The sequence below is a fragment of the Lonchura striata genome, chromosome 1 (assembly GCF_046129695.1).
Source record: "Lonchura striata isolate bLonStr1 chromosome 1, bLonStr1.mat, whole genome shotgun sequence".
Lineage (NCBI taxonomy): Eukaryota > Metazoa > Chordata > Aves > Passeriformes > Estrildidae > Lonchura > Lonchura striata.
Genome location: NC_134603.1, coordinates 127,686,189 through 127,707,941, shown reverse-complemented (window position 1 = coordinate 127,707,941; position 21,753 = coordinate 127,686,189). Strand labels below are relative to the sequence as shown.

The window sequence follows — 21,753 nt, the reverse complement described above, 5'->3', positions numbered from 1 at the left end:
CGATTCCGTGACTCTGGGGCCGTGCTGCGGCTCCCGGCCCCGCTCCAGCCGGGCCGGGCCGGGCTCAGCCCGCGCCTCGCGGCCCCGCCCCGCGGCCGCCCACAGCGCGGCCCCGGGATGGCGGCCGCGGCCGGCGGGCAGGTGAGCGGGCGCGGCCGTGCTCTCCCCCCGGCCCGGCCCGGCCCGGCCCGGCCCGATCCGGGGCACGGCGCGGCCCCGGCGGCCTGGGCTCGCCCTATCGCTCTGCTCGCCACCGCCCGCCGGGGCGAGGCGCGCTCCGGCCTTCCCCGCCGGCCCCGGGGCGGCCGCGGGCGGCCCGGAGCCTCCCGGAGAGCCGGTGCAGCCCTTCCTGGCCTTCCCAGGCAGCGGCTGAGCAGCCCCGGGCCCCCTGGGGCCGGCAGGGACGGGCTCGGCGTGGGGAGAGGATGGCATGTCGCATAACGGAGCACTGGAAATACCGATCTTTGGGGCCGCGGCCCCGGGTTGGTGCTCTGTGCCGCGGGCGTGCCTTCCCCATTGTCGCTGCGCACTCGGCATCGCGGGCCCGCACGGCGGGGCCTGACACCCCACTTGGGCTGTCTCACTGCTGCTTTTCTCAGAGATCGCTTGGTGTGCCATGGGCAGATTTTGCACGTATAGTAACAAAACTATGGCCATTTATTTCGAGACCTTTGTCCTTCCCGACACGTGCAGTTGACAGCTGGCCGTGCGGGGTTCTGGGCAAAAGGCAGACACCCCTGCGTGTGTGCCTGGCTGCCTCTAGCCGCAGTGCCACAGGTCCCACACATTCGCAAGTTCTTTTGTGTAGGCTTAGTACACCCAGAACACGTTGGAGTGGTTGTGCAGCCAAGGCAGGCCACTCTCAACATGCCTATCATTGTTTCCAAGCCATTTTGTTCTTGTGAATTTTGTACTTTAAACAGTAGTGGTCATAATGATGTTGCGCAAAATAGCTCATGTATTAACCCAGAAAAACTGGGTTAAAACTGGTTTGTATCAGAAAAAAATTCTGATATGCATTTTAGTTTTTATTAACCACTAGTAAAAGAGATCCATAATTCTTATGTTAATGGGTTTTGTTGCTTTTGCAAGTTACGACACATAAGTAATACACTCTGAAAATAAGAATTGTGTCTTCATTTTTCAATGTTAAATGTACAAGCAGAGTTTTCTAGATCCCTAGTTTTAAAAGGTCACATGCATAGTTTTAAAGTAAAGCTGCATAAAGTAAAGTTGCAACTGTAATGCAAAGTAAGCAGTTTCCTTGTTCATCACAAGTACTGGGTTAGCTGATCTGAGTGAGAAGCCAATTCTCCAGTTAACGTATGTTAGTTTCTCACTTCATGTCTACCAACTATGATTCTCCACAGGAAAAGAAAATTAGTGTAAATGTAGCTTAATTAACAGACTATTTTTATCAATTTAAAATAAGAGACTGGAAATTTAATACTTCTTTGTCTCTCTTAGACTACGTCACAGTTTGCTGTAATAAGGTGCTGTGATACATGTATTTTGGTCTACATGTTACTTTAAACGCTGAGTTCACATATGTTACAATGTAATGAATCCATAGTGATGCAGCATATTATACTGACAAATGTACTGTGTACTGTATACTGTCAGGCAATAGAAAAACAGTGGAAGATTTGTGGCTATAAGAGCAATGTGGATGTCGTAGCACTGTATCTGGCTAGACAGTAAGTAAAATATTCCTTGTTTTGACTTTTACTAAGAGTATGCAGTAAATGGAAGTCTTTCACATTGCTTTCTCTATCAGGAACTCTCTGAAAATAGTTTATATGTGAAATACCAGTAAATCATATTCTTACAAAGTCCATACATGTGAATAAAGACATGGTAAAGGTATACAGACACACAGCAGCACTGTGCTCACAGCTAACAGCCTCATCCCTAGATACACAATCTGTCTCCAGCAACCCAGAGTTGCTTGAGAGTCTGTGAGTTCACAGAGTTGTACATGAATTTCTGCCATGAGGAGCAGAGGAATAAGAGCCGGTGGGCTGATCTCTGCCTGTTCTAACAGGCTCATAAGGCTGGGTGGAAGGAGTATCAAGAAGGCAAATGAAATAACATGGATCTGCCCAGTCTAGGAACTGCCAAATTTCTGAAGAAATGTGTTACTGCAATGGCAAAATTCAGTGGTACCACCTTTGAAATTACCTGCATCTGTACTGCTAAGAACTGAAGGGAGGGCAGGGCAACATGAATACAAGCACAAGAATACATTTTGGACAAGCAGTACTGATGAGAGAGCTGATCTTTGAGAGCTTAATGAAACAGCTTGAGATGTAGGGCAGATGAAGAGAAGAAGATGTGCTAAGTTAAGGAAGGCAAACTTTCATGAACCTGTGGGTGATCTAGGTTGATAGAGGTGTATGTTGTATTATGAACATGCTGAGAGGCTGCCATAGAGGCATGGATACATGACAGGGCATACTTCAAAGTTTTGGGAAAGCGTGCTTTGAATTTCTGGCCAGGGCACAATTCCAAGGGTTGCATACCTGTCTGCAGCCTCACAATTGCATCCACTGCTCACATGGTTGGTAGCATATAGAAAAACTAATGTAGTTTAATCATTCAGGGACAAGGTTTTCAAGGTCTCTTGGTCCAGAGTGAAAAAAAAACCAAACCGTCTTAAGGGATTCCAGTGTTGTCTAGTTTGTTTTTAGTGGAAATTATATGATCTTGAAAATCTAAATGTGCTCACTTATATGTTTAAATTCTTTATCACATCTTGTGATTTACATCAAGCAAGTATTTGATGATTTGTGAGGTAAAACATACAGTTACTGTCAAATTTTTTTAAATGTGCATTTTAAAAAGAATAAAAAAGGGAAAATTTAAGGGAGAAGTTTCAATAATGAGAAAATTACAAGGTGCATATATACATACTTTCCAAACAATACAATTATTATACCACATATGTAAAGAATTAAGACTATGTATACAGTCTTAATTGTAGTATTTCTGTTTTTAAATGCTTAAATGTGTGCTCTCACTGGCTTTCAGGTATTTTTTTTGTTATAGAATATAAAGAAATGCTCACATGGCATAGTGTTCTGTCTTCCCATTAAAACATTTTGGTAAAGATCATAAAAGATGGATTCTTTCATGATTGGATAGAAGTGAACTCCTTTTATTCTGTATCAGTTTATATAAACTTGAGCCCCAGCCAAGCTCAGTATCAGATCATGCCTCCTTTAGTGTTGGCTTGGCATATTTTTCTGCTAGCTGAAATAAGAAAATAGAAAAAAATTAAAGTCAATCAAATAAGAGGGAACGAGTTTATATTTTTAAACCACTACTATTAAAGGGACATGAAGCAATGTATTTTGGACACTGAAAGCTGTCATCCCAGGAAAACTGATTAACTTAGCAGTAGGTAGAAAAAGAGTGCTGCAGGCCAAAAAGGATCAGTTTATAAAAGACATACAAAGTCTGGAAGGCATGTAGAAAAGGACAGGCTCTTTTAAAATGTTAGAGGAATTAAGCTCTACCTGGGGCAAATTAAATGCCTTAATATGAAAAAAAACCAACAAAAAACCCCCAAAAAAAACCTAAGCAAAAAACAAAGCAACAAACCAAAACCAAAAAACCAACAGCTTGAGGCTTGGAGATAATCAAAATGAGGCTGTTACTAGACAGGGAGTAAACCCAATTAAATGTAAAGCTGTAAACTAGTTAGAGAGTGGCAGTGACCAACAATATAAGAAATTTTGGCTTTGCTACCTGAAATGTAGTTCAGGGATGCACAGGAGAATTGGATAGGAGCTCTGTATGTCCTGTCAACAGCCATCTGCTTGTCCCTGCTACTTGCAGTAATGTCTTTTTCTGTTACTTGTGACTGTAGGTACATTAAGTATGTATTTGCAGGGTTAGTTTTTATGGCTTATCTGAGAAGCCAAAGAAACAGTTTAAAGTAGCATCATGAGAGGATAATCTGATTCTCAGTAATACAAGGGACTAAAAGTACAGTGCCTCAACTTTGTAGTGTTTGCTCTTGACAGACTTTTCATTTGCAAAAGTAAGATGAGAAAAGGCATCCACCCTCCCTTTGTCTGTACCTGGAGGGTGTGTTGGAAAAAAAACAACCCTACAAATAAAAAGACAACATGGAAAGATAGAGACCAGACTTCACAGTTGGAAAACAAACACTCCTTTAGCCTGATGATGTGAGCTTAGTTTTTATCAGTCCTGTTACTTTCTGAAACACTGGCCTTCATCTTGCAACACATTAAAATCCACAAGAAAATTTTTATTATGGCAATTAAAAATTGTCAGGTAAAAGTAATCTATAATTTTTCTAGTGGAAATTAAGAGCATTTATTTATAGCAATGAAAATAAAGAAGAGCAGTTAGTTAAAATTACTTGGCAGCTCACTAATATTTTCTGGTCAGCAGGTAATTTTTTATTTATGGTTCACTAGCAAGCTCAAAGTGCTAGATACACAATTAAACATAAAACCATACTAGCACATAATGGGAGATCGTTTCAGCCTCAGTGGATGTACTAAGTTTCTATGAGAATAGGGCAGGAGTGGAAAAAAGGCAAAAGTTCACAATATACACTATCATGAAAAATAATTTTAAAAAGCACATTGGCATGCTTGATGTCTGTCTTCTGCTGGCTACTCTGGCACTGTGCATGGACAATCCCCGCTGCATCTTCAAAGTAGTTTTGCTTTTAGCTTCATGTCCCCAGGGTGCCAAACTTCTCCTCCTGTGCTCTGAGCAGGATTTCTGCAAAGTGCAAAGTACATGTGACTCAGACTCATAACTCATGCTGTTATGGAAAGGCAATTGATGTATCACTTTTTTTGTTCTTGTTTCTTTACCACCTGCTGCCTTGTTATGTTTGCAGGTGTGCAGAGTGCTTACACTGTCTCTGCCACCTTCTCTTTTTGTCTTTCTCTTCCATAAATTCTAAGGAAGTGTGCCTTTCTAGTTCTTGTCTAATATTATTTATGGAAAATTAAAATATTTTTTCAAATTAGGAAGCACTATTAATGTTAAGAAATTTGTTACCCTTTTTTTTCTTCCACCAGAGGACTAAAAAGTATCCCAAGTCTATCACAGTTTCGCAGATTAAGGTATTTGTGGATTAACAACAATAAGGTAAAAAGATATTCCTTTAAAGAGCTGAACAATGCATCTGTACTCCATGATTATAAATTTGTGGTCTTTTCTAGCATAAAGTATTATATATATTGTCAAACTAAGAGATTATTTTTAATTTCTAGGCTAATTTAGCTGTCAAATATAACAGATATGATTTTTTTTTTTTACATTACAGAGTATAAGCTTATGTATTTTCCTTTAGAGTCACGTCAGATTTATAAATTTTGTTTGTTTAAGGAGCTGAGGTTTTGTGCTAATTCCTGAGCTCCCAGTGTGATAAGAGCAGGCAGTTCTTGGAACAGGCTGAGGGGTGGCATGGCTGTAGGACAGGAGTGGATTGCAGGAAATGCATGGCTCTTCTTGCAGACATGCATAGGTTATTTCCTGGTTGAGGTGACGCTCCTTTTTGATGTCATGCACACAAGAGTGGCATAAAGCTCTGTGAAATAAGCTTCTTCCTGTGTACAGGAAACAGCACTGCAGTTCTAGGGATTACAAGATATAACTATGTTACTGTACAGTGGTTTACATGACTTTCACAATGAGCCCAAATTTTTCCATCTCCAGAATTGCTTGCTCAGACAAATAAATAGATCTGTGAGCAGTAGAAAAAAATAAATTTTCATTCCATGTCCCTTCAGAGCACATGTATATCTGCTGCCCCAGGCAGTTATATGGCATCTTATGTCCAATTCTCTACTTTACTAACTATTTTTGAAAAAAGCAAATGTAGAGATATATTAAAATGTTAAACTAAAATCACAGGTATAATAGGGCTTTTCCTTGTATAGCTAAAGGACATTAAAAAGAAGTAATGACCTGATGACTAAGTTGATCTTGCTGATCAAAAAAGATAAATAAATTGGAGTTTTGCACAAATCTCACTTTCCTACCTAAGCAGTAACAATATTCTTTTGTTGTTCTATATAGCTTGTGTGGAGGAGTCACTCAGTGGCTTTTCACAGGAAAAGTCTTACTGAAATGCCTCAATAGGAGCAGCATATTTTTCTGCACTCAATAATTTTATCAGAGAAAGAAGCAAACTTCAGATTCTGAAAACAAAACTTGCCAAAAATAGGGAAAACCATTGTACAAGGGAGTGGGGAAATTCTGTCTTATGCTCTTGCTTCCACCTTTCAGGTACTGTTAATATACAGAGCAAAACACATTTATTTTGGAGTCAGTGGCAAAATTCAAGGACTGAAATAATTCCTTTCTAACAAATTACTTTTTGTCACAGAATTTACAGAGTCAGGAATTAAATTCTGTTTGTTGTTCTTGCATTTAAACTGTAGGATAAAAACTTTATCATCATTAGTACTCCCAGTTGTCAATTATGAAGGACAGCTTGCTATCCCACTGCAGATGCTTAACCTTGCACTGGATCCAAAAGTGTATTGGATTTGACTTCTGCAAACAAGAAAGTAGGATTCCATAGGGACTAAAGATAACTCCTTATTGGGAATACACCCATACCTATACTGTTTTTGGTTTTTTTTCCTATAACTCCAATTGATTCTCTAAATATGATTAGATGACATTTCTGGTAAATAAGAACAAATCTGTGCTCTTTGAACATGCTGGTGAAAAAACAATTTCAAAACAAGATGCTGAGTTTATTCAAACAATACATTTCAGGAATATTCTTAAGTCAACATAGAATTATTACGCTCTACAAGGGTCTTCTAACAATAAAAAATATTTCAAATATGAATAGAAGGAAGAGAAAATGTGGAGACCAGTTAGTCAAAGAAATCTGTTTTCAAAAACAAATGTTAAATGTGTAGTTCAAAAAATTAGGTAAGGTTCTACTGCTTGTATTTTATTTGTACTTAGTACTTCTAATGAAGGTTCAGTTGTCAAGAGAATCCTTAAACCAAGAGTCTTAAACAGAAATATAAGAAACTACCTGTGGTTAAACAGTTTTCAAGGGGCCACGTTTATAATTCTCCAACACCACATTCAGAGTGACATATAACAGTTTGCCTAACTCTAATTTCAGATCAAAGATTTAACCTTCTTGATCAAAAACTATTACTTGACTGAACTCTATCTCAACAATAATGAGCTGACAGATATATCAGGTACCAGTTTTCCCTTTTTAAGTTGTTGAGCAGAGGCCTGTACTTTCTTTTTTCTGTATTGGCATTCAAATTTATAAAACTGCATTACAGCAAGTGACTTATTGGTTGAAAGATCCTATGTATGTATAATTAAAACATGTTAATTATTAGATATTTAATTTTTCCAACATACCTGAGTGACAATAAGATGATGTATTTATTCTGGTTTAAGGGATGAGAGGTCATTAGCTTTATTTATTTTGGGAAATATTATATATTTCACAAAACTATGTGAAATATTTTTGATCTCACATGATCATATTTAATAGTGAGAATTTATAACCAGAAGTATTTTCCAAAGTTACTGCCAAACTTGGTTTATTTTAAAAATGCATCTGTCTTATACTTCTATTTTGGTTTTGCTTGTCCTTGTAGATTAAAATGGCTTTACCAGACTTGTAAATTTGTGAATGAACAGGCCAAAGCTCAATACATTTCTAAATATTTTAGACATTTTAAATGTTAATATTTTTTTTCTGTTCCTATAAAATGCTGGATGAGAAATGATGTTGATTGGTTTCTGTGAGATCTCAAGGAAACTTTATCTTTGAAAGACATAAACAGGGACACAAGAGACAATAAAAATGATAAAATACAGATCAACAGAAGGTTATCATTAGTAGATAAATGTGGATAAAATACTGTATATAATTTGGAAAATGACATTTCTAATCTTGTTGTATAAGGATGTGGACACTTGATGTGAGTGGGTCAAAACTTGAGGATGTGGGTCAAAACAGTATTTTGTAATAGCTTTTTAATACATCAATAATTAATTGAAACAGAACTATTTTCTAAGGAATGCACTATTTACTACTTGTGAGACAAAGGTAGTATTAGGATATACTATTGTTTGTGAGGCAAAGGTAACATTAGGTCAAGGTAAAAAGAAGTGAATTAACCAAAGATTACAAGGATATAGGAGGAATGAAGGGAGGTAGAAGAGAGTTTGCAATTGAGACTGATTTGTTGATGCAAGGGTGATATGGACAAATGGAAAAAAATGGAATGAGAAAAAGATAGGCATGTGCTTAAAGGATGTGACTAGAAAGGTGAAAAGGATACTGAAATATCTTTAATTTATTTTTTAATTAACATATCATACAAAGTGTTAGCAAAGGGCAGGCATACATAGATAACTAAAAAACAAATTCAGTGTACATAATAATAAAATAATGTTCTAATAAAGGCAACTAGGGTGAGAATGATTAATTATTTTTCATTTTTTTCAGGTGCTCTGAAACACTTATGTTCATTACAGATTCTGTTTCTTCACAACAACGAGTTAAAAAAACTTGGCAAAACAGTGAAGGAGTTGAAAGGAATGATAAGCTTGCAGACTCTAAGTAATGCCTTATTTTTATTCTGCAGAACAGCAAGTAGTAGCTTTTTAGTTTCTTATCAGGATGTTTCTTGTCTATTTCCACATCATTTGCCAATAGCTTTTGAAGATAATTAGCAATTTCAGCCAAATTTGACAGAAGAAAGAGATCTCCAAGACATGAAAATTCCACAAAGAGTACCTCAACTGAGGAAAATCTGCTAAGAGAGTTCAGAAGTTAACTTTTTGGCTTCTGGCTGCCAGTAGCTTGGATGAATAGGTTGGAGGGCGTCTAAGCAGTTTACAGCTGCCTCTTTGTAATGGAACACAGGAGTAGGGTGAGATTAACATAGAGGTGAAAGGAGTTGGAAAATGTGTGTTACTGCTGTTGAGACGGTGAGTGATAGGTTATAGAGCCCGAATTCCTGCCTCATTAATTCTCTTTCTTATAGAACTTCCTTTCTGCATCTTTTTTGGCCGACTGGATTTCTATAGTCTAAGAATAAATGTACTTTAGGTATTATTCATAACAATGTCTGTTAAGGAGCATGCTTTCTGATACACTGGCTGAAAATGAAAATTGCACCATCTCTGAAATTTCAAATGAAGTTGTACAAGACAATGTTGGTGCCACTAAGTTACAACATTAGAAGTATCCTCCAGAAAAGGTAGGATTATATGCTATTAAGATATTGAAAGTGAAAATATAAGCAGTCTTTTTCCATAATTCCTAAAGGAATGTCAACACAGATCATCATAGATCATGCCAAATGCTTAGTACTTAGAGAATATGACAGTAAACAAGTTTTGTGCCTTTGTAACATGGTTAAAGAGGTGAATGTCAGAATGTCACCAGCCCGTAACACTTCCTTAAGCATTCAGAAAACTGAATGTGTGATTGTGGGAAAGGAAAATATGAATGAAAAATTAAACTTTTAATTGTTTTAATTGAACCAAAACTAAGAAAAACAAATCAAGTATTTAGGAAAACAACAGGCCAGCCAAACTATTGCAATTCTTGTCATTATATGCAAGATAGAAAAAGGTGTCCATTTAAGAATGCAGTTGTTTGAAGTGATTAGTCAGTGTCTGGAGAGACATCCTATGAATGAATGGTGCAGTCACTTGAATTTAATGTTAGCTATACAAATTAATAAGGAGCTTCAACAAGCACAGGAAGTTTGTTGTACTGGTTGCAACCATGTGTGGCAAGGACATAGCAGATAGTTAAAGTGCTGCTGAGTTATTATAAATGGCAGTTACAAAGGCATGGTGAAAATTGCATGCAAATTGGACCAGCCACCACCATAGAAAAGGAAGTCTTTGAAAGAACAATCAAACAATATATATAATATACTGATCTACCCTAATTAAAAAAAATTGTTGTTTAGTTCAAAGATTTGTACAAAAGTAAACAGTAATCAATGGAAGAAGCTTAACAACCTTAATAACCATAACTTTAAATCATTCCTTCTTGACCTTAGGAGTCATGAAAAAAACTGTCAATGTTTTTGCTTCAAGGGGATTTTGTAATAATGAATTCTCAAATTAACAGGTCTCTATTGGTTTAATAAAATGTCCTGTCACATTTGAAGTAAATTAAATCAGTAAATGAACAAAATAAAATTTAAAAGTCATAACCTATATATTGTGTTACTATATAATATATCTGCCTTCTTGCAATATTAATAAATATTAAATGGGTGCAGAATTTGCACTGTGTAGCTTTGCAAAGGGCTGTGCACATAACTCATTTTTATAAAACAAAACCAGTGAGACTTCTCACTGTTATGAGGTCTTTTTTATTGCCAATCTGATTAAAAAAAAAAATAAAGTCACTTGCTAGCCTTCAGTGGAGCTCCTGGATGCTTAAAAACATTTTTTTATTTTGTAGCTCTTGGGGACAATAGAACTATTAAAACACACTATTATTGTTTGCTTCAGGAGTAGCATCCAGCTGCCAAAATGTTGCATTTCTCTTCCTGAAGTCTCTCTTGTGATTTTAGCCACTGCCCTGCACTGGATATGTAACATAACAACCATCTTTCATCAGGTGTCTAGGGAAGACACTCAGCCTCAAAAGATTTACTGCTCATGCTGCCTACAACTGCAGCCTTTTGGGAGATCCAGAGTGTTTCTTTATGGGCTCACCTTGTGCTCACATCTCCCTTTTGGAATCAAGATTTTTGTTACATACTCTGTAAATTGCCTCAATTGATTTATTGTCCACAGCTGATAACATCCTGCTGCTAGACCTCAGAAAACTCTCTTGTTCACTAAGTTTCTGCCCCATGTGGCAGAGGCACACTGTTTTCCTACACTCTAAATAGAGAAAACAGACAAAACTGTGGAGGAGGAAAGCATTATCCTAATTTGTACAACTAAAATTGCATGACCTTGACAAGAAAGTAGATAGTTCAGCCAAAAATTGATCCCAGATGTTTTGTAACACAAAACCATCTTGATCTGTACAATGGTTGAATTTATAGTAAAAATGAGTAGTAGAAAAATGCACATTCTCTAAAACAAACCTACAAATCAGTGTTGTTGAGCAGGGACATGGTCCAAGCAGCATCCAGATTCACAAGTGTTTAATATGAGACCTGGTTTGTGCCTTGGAAAAATCTCTCTTGAATCTTTATTCTATTCCTCTACCAAACAGTCCTGCTTTTCGAGATCTTTCTAAATAATTTTTCTCTTTGGAGTGCTGTAATATATTTTCTTGACTCAAGAACAGACTTATCAGATACATACATAATATTCTTTCTTATTAACACTTTCTAGGGAAAAAGTAATTCAGTTAAAATCAAACTTTCTTTTGCTGCCACCTTGTGGGTATATTACTAATTTTAAGTACAGCAATTTTAAAAATTCGTTAATTAAAATAAAAAGCTCTCCTCTGAATACATTAACAGGTGTTTTCTGTGTAGGAGAGGACAAAGGCTCATTCCAGCCTTCTTGCATCTTCAAAATACTTGCTAAATCCCATCAAGCACTGAGCCCTCTCAGCAGTCCTGAAGACCATGAAATTGCATCTTGTAGTTTACCAATCTGTGTGGAATATTTTCCAACTTTTTTCTTCTACTATTTCTTACTTGCTTCTGTAACACCATCTTCCTCTCCCTAACTGCTAAAATGACATACGTTTTTTACCCTAGAGCAAGTATTAGCCACAGCCTCTCCTCAGAAAAACAGATGACTGTAGACTGTAGCAGTAGTTACAAAAACGATTAATTTAGTATTTTTCCCTTGCTCATCTCAAGGTGACAGCCTCCTGATTATTTTTACTGTCTTAGAAGAACACCATTTATATCAGGAGATAAAAAGCTTTATTAGGTTTTTTATTTAGAAAATAGGTTCCACCCCACAACAGTTTATTAGCTCATCTGTGAATGAGCAAATTTCTATTTTAATCAGCTTCAGATATCACTGTCACTTAAAAAAACTGATTTGGCACGTGAGCTAGGCTCATGTTCCACACCTGGAAAAGCAGCAGCACAGTTGATCACTGTCTCTGTGTTGCAAGGGTTTGGTTATACAGGTTAATGAGCTTTTGGAGCTTGGTATCTCCAGTCTTGAGGAAAGCAACTGGGACCCAGGTTCTTAGGAATTTAGACCCTCTGAAACATTTTTCTTTTACCTTTCTTTACTTTTCAAACTCATTACCTGTCAAAATATTAGAAGGCTCTGTATTTGCATTTTATATTGTATCTGTGGGATAGAGCCTTATATCAGCTCTGATAAAGTCTTAGGTGTCCTAAAGCTCATCTGATATTAATACCTCCATCCTGCTACAAATTTTATGTCTTATCTTTAAGCTGTCACACCTAAAAGACCATTGCTATTTAAAATAAGCATTACCTGACATTACGTAAGAAAATCAAAGGCAAACACTTCAGTGTTTTTTTCTGTACAGGTTTGGAGTGCATGATGACACCTTTACTCAGTTCTTGCCTGTGGTATTTTGCATACTCTGCAGTAAGTCAGTTCCTGCAGTCCATGTTTAGATGAGTAATTTCACATGTGTAAAGTGTTTATCCAGCCAAAGAACAATTTGAATTTAATATTTTCTACAAAATCTTTGGTTCCTAATGACCTTTATTTTTCCTGCCTTGCAAAGTTGTTGTTTTGCTGGGTTTGCTTTTTTGTGACACTGGGGTTTTTTGTCTGTGTTTGTTTTGCAGACCTATTCCAAAACCCTCTGGCATATGATCCAGACTACCGGCTTTATGTGATATACTTCCTTCCTTCAGTTCAGCTCCTTGACAGGAAGTGTAAGGATATTTTTCCTCTCTCTCTAAGCATTGACAGTTTCTTTTGATTCTAAGCAGTTTGGAAACACAGGTGAAATTATCCTATCTGTTCTGTATCTTGTTGATAGAGAACTAATGAACAAGATACCTGTTTTTTGTAAGATTTATCAAGCAAAAAGAATTTGCATGGCATAAACACTTTGTCAAATGTTTTTGATTTTTTTTTTCTTTTGAAATTGTGTTGGTTTTCCCTGTATCTTGTTTATTTGGGTAAAGGTAAAAACTTGTGCTTAGAAACATGTACCTCCTCTGTGCAGTCAGACTGGTGTATTCACATGGGTGAGTGTGCTTGCTTAGGTTTGTACATGTTCCTGTGCAGTTTAAGTACATATATGCACATTTCTTGATAAGGTAAATGCAGACCAAGCTTTCAAAGCTTTCAAATATAATAAATATTCACAAATTATCAAGAGATCTTTCACAGCTTGTCTACTGTAAATTCTACAGGAAAAAAATTGTCTTAAGAATAGCCAGAATTTAAATCAGTGAATCCATAAACATGTCACAATGTACCCATAAAATCGCCTTTGGTGATTTTTTTTTTTGGGAACTGTGTGACTGACAGGACTGAAAATTACTGGAGAACACTGAGAAAATAGCTGATTCCTACCTCAGCTCTGTAAGAAAGTAGCAAGGACAACCAGCACCTTCCTGAAAGGGGCCTGAGCAAGGCAGATGCAGGACATCTGCAGGTGCTGGGAAGCTGTGCAGCTGTCATGAAGTAAAGCTGGTGGATGGGCCCCAGCAGGTGCCAGGGCTGATGAGGAGTTGCTGGATCTCACCAGATGCCCATTTGCTCACACAGTCATTTTGCACAGGTACCCCCTACCCCCCTCGTCCTGAGCACTTGCTCTTGTGTTACACTTGTGCTTAACTCATCTGTCAGGCTGTTACTAAAATACCACATTTTGACTGGGGAGTGATGACTGAAGCTAAATGCGCTGAAAAATACATGTTGCATTTATATGTCTAGAAACACTTCCATAAAACTTCCTGGACTTCATCTCCTAAATACAGTTCTACTGTAATCAGTCCTGGATTAAGATTTGAGGCAGTAATTTGTATCAAGCTGTATCCTGGACTTTCCATTTAGTGAAATATTTCTCTAGAACATTACAAAGCTTCTTCACCATCTGTAGAACATTAGCAACATAGTCCTGGCTGTCTCCTTCACACAAGACATGTGCTCATGTTCTGCTACCTTCAGGCATGAGTACTGCAGTTCCTTCCTAATTGGTCCCCTAGACACCATGACTCCAAAACTTCCCTGAACTGAAAATGATTCTGCCAGTTACTTGTTCTAAAAGTTCAGCTGACTTCTCTTCCATAGCTGAAGTACTAGATTAGTACAAGGTTCATAAAATTGAAGCTATCATCCCAAATTTAACAGCCTTAAACTATTTGTTTAAAAATTAAAGTTGTTTTTCTTAAAGTGCAAAACAGGAAAAATTTAAACTTTTATTTTGATTGCACTCCAAGGGTTTTCCCTGTACTTGACCAATGGGAATTGAACTGGTGTTAAATCAAGACTTGTTGCTATTCATAAAGACACTTTAAATCTTTACTGACTTCTGCAGGAAATCTCATTTAAGCAGCACAAAAAGTCATGCTTTCTAGCATCTTCATTTAAAACTTCTGATCCTATTGCTCTCAGAAGAAAATACTTTACTGTACAGGGCTTCACCCTAAAGCCATGTTCCCATTTTGAATTGCCATGAAATTGTGTCATTAACATTATTATTGTTAAAAAACTGCACAGAAAATATATTAATCACCTTTTATATGCTGCCTTTTAAACTGATAGAAATAAAATTAAATTTTTTATATCCCTTTTAACAGTAGTTACACAAAGAGAAAGGGAGTCAGCACTTCATCTCTATAACCCCAAAATGGCTTGGGTCATGCAGTCAATAGCTTTTGGGAAGAGAGTAGACACATCCCTGGGGACTACGGTGGGATCTAGATGCACTCAACCAGCCAGAAGACCGATAATGCCCCCAGGTATTTATAATGCTCCAAGGAAGCCATAAATTTTTAAGTAATTTGAATTAGAAACGTTTTTGGTTTTTTTTCATTCATCTGATAAAACATTATTGGTTTTAGTAATAAAATATAAATGCATCAATAACTCAGCTGGTTTGCTTCATAAAGTAAGTAATCGTAGCAGCAGCAGGCAACACATGAACCCTTCTACTGCGAGTATTGTGGCAGATAAATTCTAGTCATACCCTGTAGTTACAGAGTTGTCTTTAAAGATAACTGAATTTTTTTTTTGTCAGTATGTCTCGTGTTTAGTTTTACTTATATTTAAAACATCTCAGTAGACTTCTCTCAGTGCTCAGCATCATAGAGTTTTGATGCCCTCTAGTGCTTTTACAAGATAATCTCTTGAAGAAAGTATTTTCTTCTAGTGTTCTAAATTTTATGTATCTTGCCTGGTTATGTAAGCAGATTCCTCTTTATGCTTTCCAAGCTGAGAATATTTTAATGATGTCTTATAATAGCATATGAAGCAATTTTTAGAGTTCTTAAAACATTCAGATCTGGAAGAGAGTATGATCCTGCCACAAGACAGCAGGCGAATCCACCTGGAACATAAGACTTGTATCACAATCCAGAACCAACTCTGAAATCCCCCACAACCTTGTCAGCTTTTTTGATGTTTTAAAGATTAAAAAAACCCCACCATTGTGCACAGAGAGTAACTGAAATTGAAATAGTGTAGTTGCACTACACTAATAGTAGCACTTTAAATAATGTAGATTAAAGTTTAGGAAGTAATCAAATACTTGCAAGTTTTTTTTAAATGTATGTATCACAATAGTAAAACTGAAAGCACTGTATTTAACAATGATTTTGAAAAGGTTGGGAAAAGCATAGTTAATAATTTGTTTTTCTGATGATTATCAAAGCGGACAGTTGTCTTTGTCCTGCAATCATACACATCTAGAGTGGCATCATTTTCTGTGAAAGAAAAAGTCTGGTTGTGTATGTCTTTAGGAAGTAGAATACAAAAAACTTAAAAACTACGTACACTTAAAACCCAGCAAATACTTGCTTCCACAGAAATTTAATAAAATATTATCTTAAACATTACAAATCGTGTGCTAGTTTTCAATTATTTTGAACAGTTTAGAATCAGGATAGCAATCAATTCTCAGCTACTCAAATTGCTGTACAGCCATTAACACCGTAATTTGAACTTTCTCCTATAGGTCATGAATTTGGAAATAACACAAATAAGTAAGTAATGTTTTCAGTGTCTTCTTATTTTTGCATCTCTGAAGCATTTAAGCTCCTCTTCCTATACCTAAAAAATATCCCAACTAGAGAAAACGTACAGTAAAAATGAGCTTTTGAAACAGTTTCAAGCCTTTGTATTCAATAAAGCTGCAACTCTACACTAGGTTTGTTGTCTAAAACTTAGTATTGGAAGGTATTCCACATTTGGAAATGGGTACATAACAATGCCATTTATTTGTAAGATCAAACACTGATCACTAGAAAAAACATGCTCAAAGTATTAGAGCATCAGAATAGCTGTTCTGTATTATGTCCCAGAAAATGTTCTCCTGACTGGCTGTTCAAAAATACACTCTCTGGAAAGCATTATGACTTGTAGAATGAAACATTTTTAGTTGGTACATGATATTATTTTTATTCTGTTCAGTTTCAAAATGTAAATGTAAATAAATGTAAATAAATTAGATAAATGTAAAACTAATCTATGTGTCTGGATTGAGACAGGAGAAAGGTTGCATTTTAATGTGATGACATTTTAGATGCAAACTTTGTAAGAATAGATTTACAAACTTTAGGTATCAGGCTTGGCTATGCTTTCTAGCTTTACAAATGAGAAGATCTGAAATGCTTTGAAGGAAATAGTAAGAGCCTACCTATAATATCCTTTAACAGTAGTCTGAGCATAGCTCTTTAAAAATCAGGTTGTTTCTGTTGAAAAATTAAAAGTCTTACCTGCCTTCAGTGCAGTTAGCTGTCGTCATTGATAGAATGGATGTACAGCTGCCTTGAGTCTTATTTATGGAAATGCTGAGGCTTTGCAAGGTGTCTTTTTGTGAAAAAATACATGATACTCAGTGGAGATAGTCCTGTGGCTTATATGAGTTGTGTTACTACAGGGACATTTTTAAGAAACAAGTTCTTGTAAGATAGTTTTAATATTGTATGTGAGTTGGAGGGTTTTGTTGCTTGTCAGTGGATGTTGCCAATCTGCTGCTTTTCTCTTCCAGACTGCAGCTGTGGCAGGATACATGAACACAAGCTCACAGTGATCTGGATTCAGAGCTTGGAGAATGGATATTTGCCTGTGGGCTAGTTAAGATATCCACAGTGAAATCAGTGTGCATTTCCATTAATGGGTGCCAAATCACTTGAATCGTGTCCATTGAAGCAGCATTAAAAGTATACAATTACAACTTTTGTGAGGGAAAAATCTGAAAACAAAGAAACATTTTTAAGTCTACTAAAAATGTTTTCTAAATAATTTATAGCATGATCTTTTTTCAAATAGAATCCCATGATTCTGACCTTTTTTCATTTTGTTCTGCTTTCTTAAATTTGGTAGAAGAAAATCTTCTGAAAATTTAAAATTTTTAAATCCTCCCTCTTCAGTGTCACATGACCACTACTTTCATTTTCCAGAGAGTGTGTGTTGTGAATTAGTTCTGAAGTGGTTTGGAAATGTTCAGGTAATGGACTTGCTTTGTTCTTTTTGCAGAGTACCATTTGAGGACCCCGAAGATGCAATTTTGGTACGGGCAATGACAAGATCTCTAATGGAATTTTCCTCTGTGGACTGGAACAAAGTAGCCACTTGTCAAGAAAGATGGCTTAAAAACAAAGCAGAAGAGCCCCTTGAGAAGCTGACAGTCCAGTTTAGATGAGAAAAAACCAATTTCCCTCTCTAATGTTAACCCTATAAGTAGGTTAACAGCTCAATAAACCAAGTACACAACAACACCTATCTAGTTAAGTGAATTTCCAAAAAACAATATTAGTGTAACATTTCTTTTATCATATGCTGTATAGAGAATGAAAAAATTAAGATAACAAATGGTAAATAGTTGCAATGTTATAATAAAAGTTGCTTGAAATGCAATTCTTACCATAATTTTGTTACCTGAAAGTACTGAACTGCACACTAACTTTTAGGAAACTAAAGATAAATACTTTTATTTCTTATCATACACTTCCTCACATATTTCTCCTTTCAGTCTGTCAAGGCCTAAAGTCAATGATGCTTTCAATATATTTCAAAGCCCTTCTTTCAGGTTGTAGCTTGTCTTCTGAGTTCCCTCCTTCTCTCCTAAGTCAGCACAGAGCCACAGGACAGTCTGTGTTGGCAGGGATCTCTGGAGCTTATCTAAGTCCAAACTTCCTGTTGGAAGCAGGATGGAGATGAGGTTGTCTGGTGGCCTGTTGGAGAATCAAAGATTTCCAATGAGCAAGGCACCACTACTGAGAGAATGAAAGCAGGATTGGTGCTGGGGATTTTAGCACGCTTCCAAAACTCTGACTCTTTTTCCCTGAAGGGATGACATTTTCAGAGAATCCGTGAAGAGCAACACATGCCTGTGAGCCCCAAATGCTGTGAGTGGAACAGGGAGGCAGCAGCACTTCTGTATTCCCAGACCTCAGAGTGGAGGGTGACTACAGCATGACTGCAGATCTGAGTTCCAGGTAGGCATTTCTTGCCTGCAAATTGTCATGAAGTTGAACTTGTATAGTCAAGCTACAGGAGTCCCCTGCATGTCACATGAGAATGTCACCGTGTTACAGACGCAGGAAACAGAATTGCCACTTAGCCCCTTTCTTTAAAAAAAAAATCCCTTTATTCTTCACAATCTACTAATCCTCGAAATTAAAACACAGGTACATCTGCACAGATGGATTTATGTATCCTCACTCTTACAGTTTTGAGAATATTAAACAAAAACTTTCAACATATTAAATAGTAAAAAAATTAATAGTGTTTCCTCTGTTTTGAGGCTGATCCTTACTCCTCTAATTAGAAGAATACTACTATATTTAAAACACCAGTGATTCAGCTGACAATAAGACAGTCTCCAATTTTGCCATCCTTATGCAGCAAGTGATATTTTCAGTTGTGGCATTCCCATTGATTTAATGAGACACAGAAATAAATCTGAGTGAAAAACAAAGTTGACAGAAGATGTTTTCTAGATCTGGCATTTAGCTGAAAGCTAAAGTGAAATCCCAGTTCTATCAATGCACACATGAATTTTCTCATTCAGTTAAGCATGAAAAGTACTAAGCATTTTTTGTTTATGAAATAATTCATAAGCAACATCCCACTGTTCTCTAAGGCATCTTTAACTAAAAAAAATATTAAGAATGCATTATTCTTGTCAGTCAAAATATTTTGAGTCATTCTGGTCTTCCCTTCATTAGACTTTGGAATATTTCCGACCAAACCAATAGTGAAATACACATTTCACCATCAGCTTGAGACACCTGAAACAGCAGTTTCATTTACTACAGTTGCCCTAAGATAGACATTATTTTTTGTGCTCTCACTAGTCAAAAATATTTACAGTAATGTAATGAAAAACTCAAGAGTTCAGATGAGTATATTCAAAAACTTAATTGCTACTGAATTCCTTCAGATAAAGCTTCATAAAGTGCTGAAAAAAACCTCAATTTAACAGTTTGCCTTCCAGTGCTTTTTAACTACAGGTCTAGATAATTGCAGAAAAAAAAAATAAATTAGAATTAAAGTAAGTTTTAAGTTTGGAAAACATGAATAATACAAATAAAATGCTGTTCATTTTTCACTATGTGGTTCATTAACCACAGAAACTCAGTTTCACTACACTTACTGTTGGTATACATAGAGATGGATCTATGCCACTAATTTTTAGCAGATAATAAACAGCTATCTTGACAATTTACAACAAAACCTGGAGTATTTATAGACAAAGTAGCCAGTATTCTATCTCTTGATGAACAGAGACATTCTGTCTTTTAAAAGAAGTCTTGCATAAGCCATGCTCCAAGAACTCAGACATGGTCAGCATAAAAAATTCTTTAGTACCATTGAGAACTCTCAGTCCCTTCTTATCCTCTTCTTACTCCTCAGAATCTTGAATTTTTTGAAGATCAATGTCATCTAAGGCAGTTTCATTCTCCAGGGGACTTTCAGGTTGCAGGGCTAGTGCCTCCATCTCTTTGGTAAATTCAGGTTCTTCTGTTCCATCAGTAGGATGATTTGGATCCACATTTTTTGTAGGATCTGGACCAGGATCTGACTGCTGTTCACTTGTAGAACTACCCTCTACTAGTTGCATTTCATCTAAGCAAAAGAGAAATTACACAATTAATAAACACTGAACTTCTTTGCAAGCAAACATTTTTATTGTTGCAAACCAGTAGCACTAGGATACTTTGCATCAATTACAGAAATGCTTGATTTAGAAAAGCTTGATTCAAAAAAACCAAAAGCACTAAAGCTTTGCTTAAGTTGGTATAAGGTTACTCTGGAACTAACCCTATATAAAGCTCTTATTAATTTATCTTCCATTTTTTGCCAGACTAATTTTTTTTTTTTTTTTTTTTTTTTTTTTTTTACAGAGAGGAGCAGAGTAGGACACTATAGTTATTCTAACTTTCAATTCAAACATGCTTTATTGACACTGTTCTTATCACCAGCTTTTCAATGGCTGCAAGCCAGTTAAACACCAAGTACGGGTAAGGTTTGTTTTCAATCAAAAAGGCATGGACACAACTACACAGGAAGCATTTCTACATAAAACAGACTGAAGAAATTATGTCCTTAAAAACAATAATCTTTGGTTGAAATGAGTCATCCTAAAATTTGTAACTTGACTGCATTGAACAGAATAAGCTATTGCACCTTTACTCTTCAAGCAATGTTTTCTGAGAAAAAAAGTTGTTAAATAATTTTTTTTCCCCTGATTCTACTAAGTAGGGCTTGCACGCTAGGATTTCTAAAAAGAAAGAGAGAAAGGCCTAATTGGGAGAAGTAGTTCTATCTTGGTTTATTGTTCTGTTGTGATTGATAGCCAGCCAAAAATAGTCACAGGTAGCAAGCCATAACCCTGTCAAAGCCCTGCTAAGGTCTTACATGGTAGGGGGCTAAAAGCCTTCAGCACAGGCTGACACATAGACTTTCTTGACACTCACCCTGTATAGCAGAAACACTCAAACTATTGAGTTTGCTTGTAGTTGCAGCTGTTGCATTTGGTTTGTTAATTATTTCTTTCCTGATGTACAGGATTAGTAGTGGGTATTGCCAGCTTTCTGAAATAAAACTGCTGTTGATATGAAACGCTCTGATACAACACCGTTCACAAGGTGACCTGAAGCTCAGATGACTTCAGTGTCTTACTAACAGTGCATAATTGGATAAGGTCTGTAGTGTGCTGGCTGTCTACCTGAATCAGTTAGTGAAGATTAACATGTAGATACTACAGTAGAAACGTTAACAGAGTATGTTAGCTTCCCTTTTTAGGCAGGAAAGGAGAAGAGCTATCCACCAAGATCCTGCCTCTCCCTCTGAAAAGGACAGCACATGAGGCATCACCACTCACAGCTCATTATGTTTTGTTGTACTGGGATTTCTAATATCCTTGCCTCCAACTTCCACAGTCATCCTGAGTCCGTGCAACAGTGCAACAGCAGCTCTTGTAACAGGATCAACAGAGGAAACTGTTGAAGACTTCAATTATTACTGATTCTGTACTCATTTATATCCTGCTATTTTGAGTACAGCTGAACATTACCATTGTAAGGCAACCATGACTTGTGCAGCACACTTCTACACTGCTTAAAACAAAAGGGAAATCCAGTAAGTTGT

The 21,753-nt window shown here is 36.8% G+C and overlaps 2 protein-coding genes across 3 annotated transcripts in view; one reads left to right on the top strand and one right to left on the bottom strand.

Annotated features, from left to right (window-relative positions):
- The first annotated feature begins 1,575 nt into the window (after positions 1–1,575).
- LRRC72 (leucine rich repeat containing 72) lies at positions 1,576–17,876 on the top strand. The gene is made up of 8 exons (XM_021538311.3): positions 1,576–1,697; positions 5,067–5,136; positions 7,142–7,223; positions 8,495–8,608; positions 12,768–12,857; positions 14,736–14,897; positions 16,112–16,139; positions 17,635–17,876. Exons 1-8 carry the CDS (start codon positions 1,576–1,578, stop codon positions 17,798–17,800), a joined length of 834 nt encoding a protein of 277 aa, XP_021393986.3. The 3' UTR covers positions 17,801–17,876.
- The window catches only part of ANKMY2 (ankyrin repeat and MYND domain containing 2), a 25,661-nt gene continuing 19,855 nt past the window's right edge, over positions 15,948–21,753 (bottom strand). The window contains exons 10-11 of one of the 2 annotated variants that reach the window (XM_021538308.2): positions 19,972–20,229; positions 15,948–18,332 (exon numbers count right to left, since the gene is read on the bottom strand). In XM_021538308.2, the coding sequence (XP_021393983.2) occupies positions 20,006–20,229 (224 nt within the window). In that variant the 3' untranslated portion in view covers positions 15,948–18,332; positions 19,972–20,005. Of the gene's footprint in view, positions 18,333–18,722; positions 20,230–21,753 lie in introns of those variants that run through there. The other variant, XM_021538309.3, reaches the window with a different exon arrangement.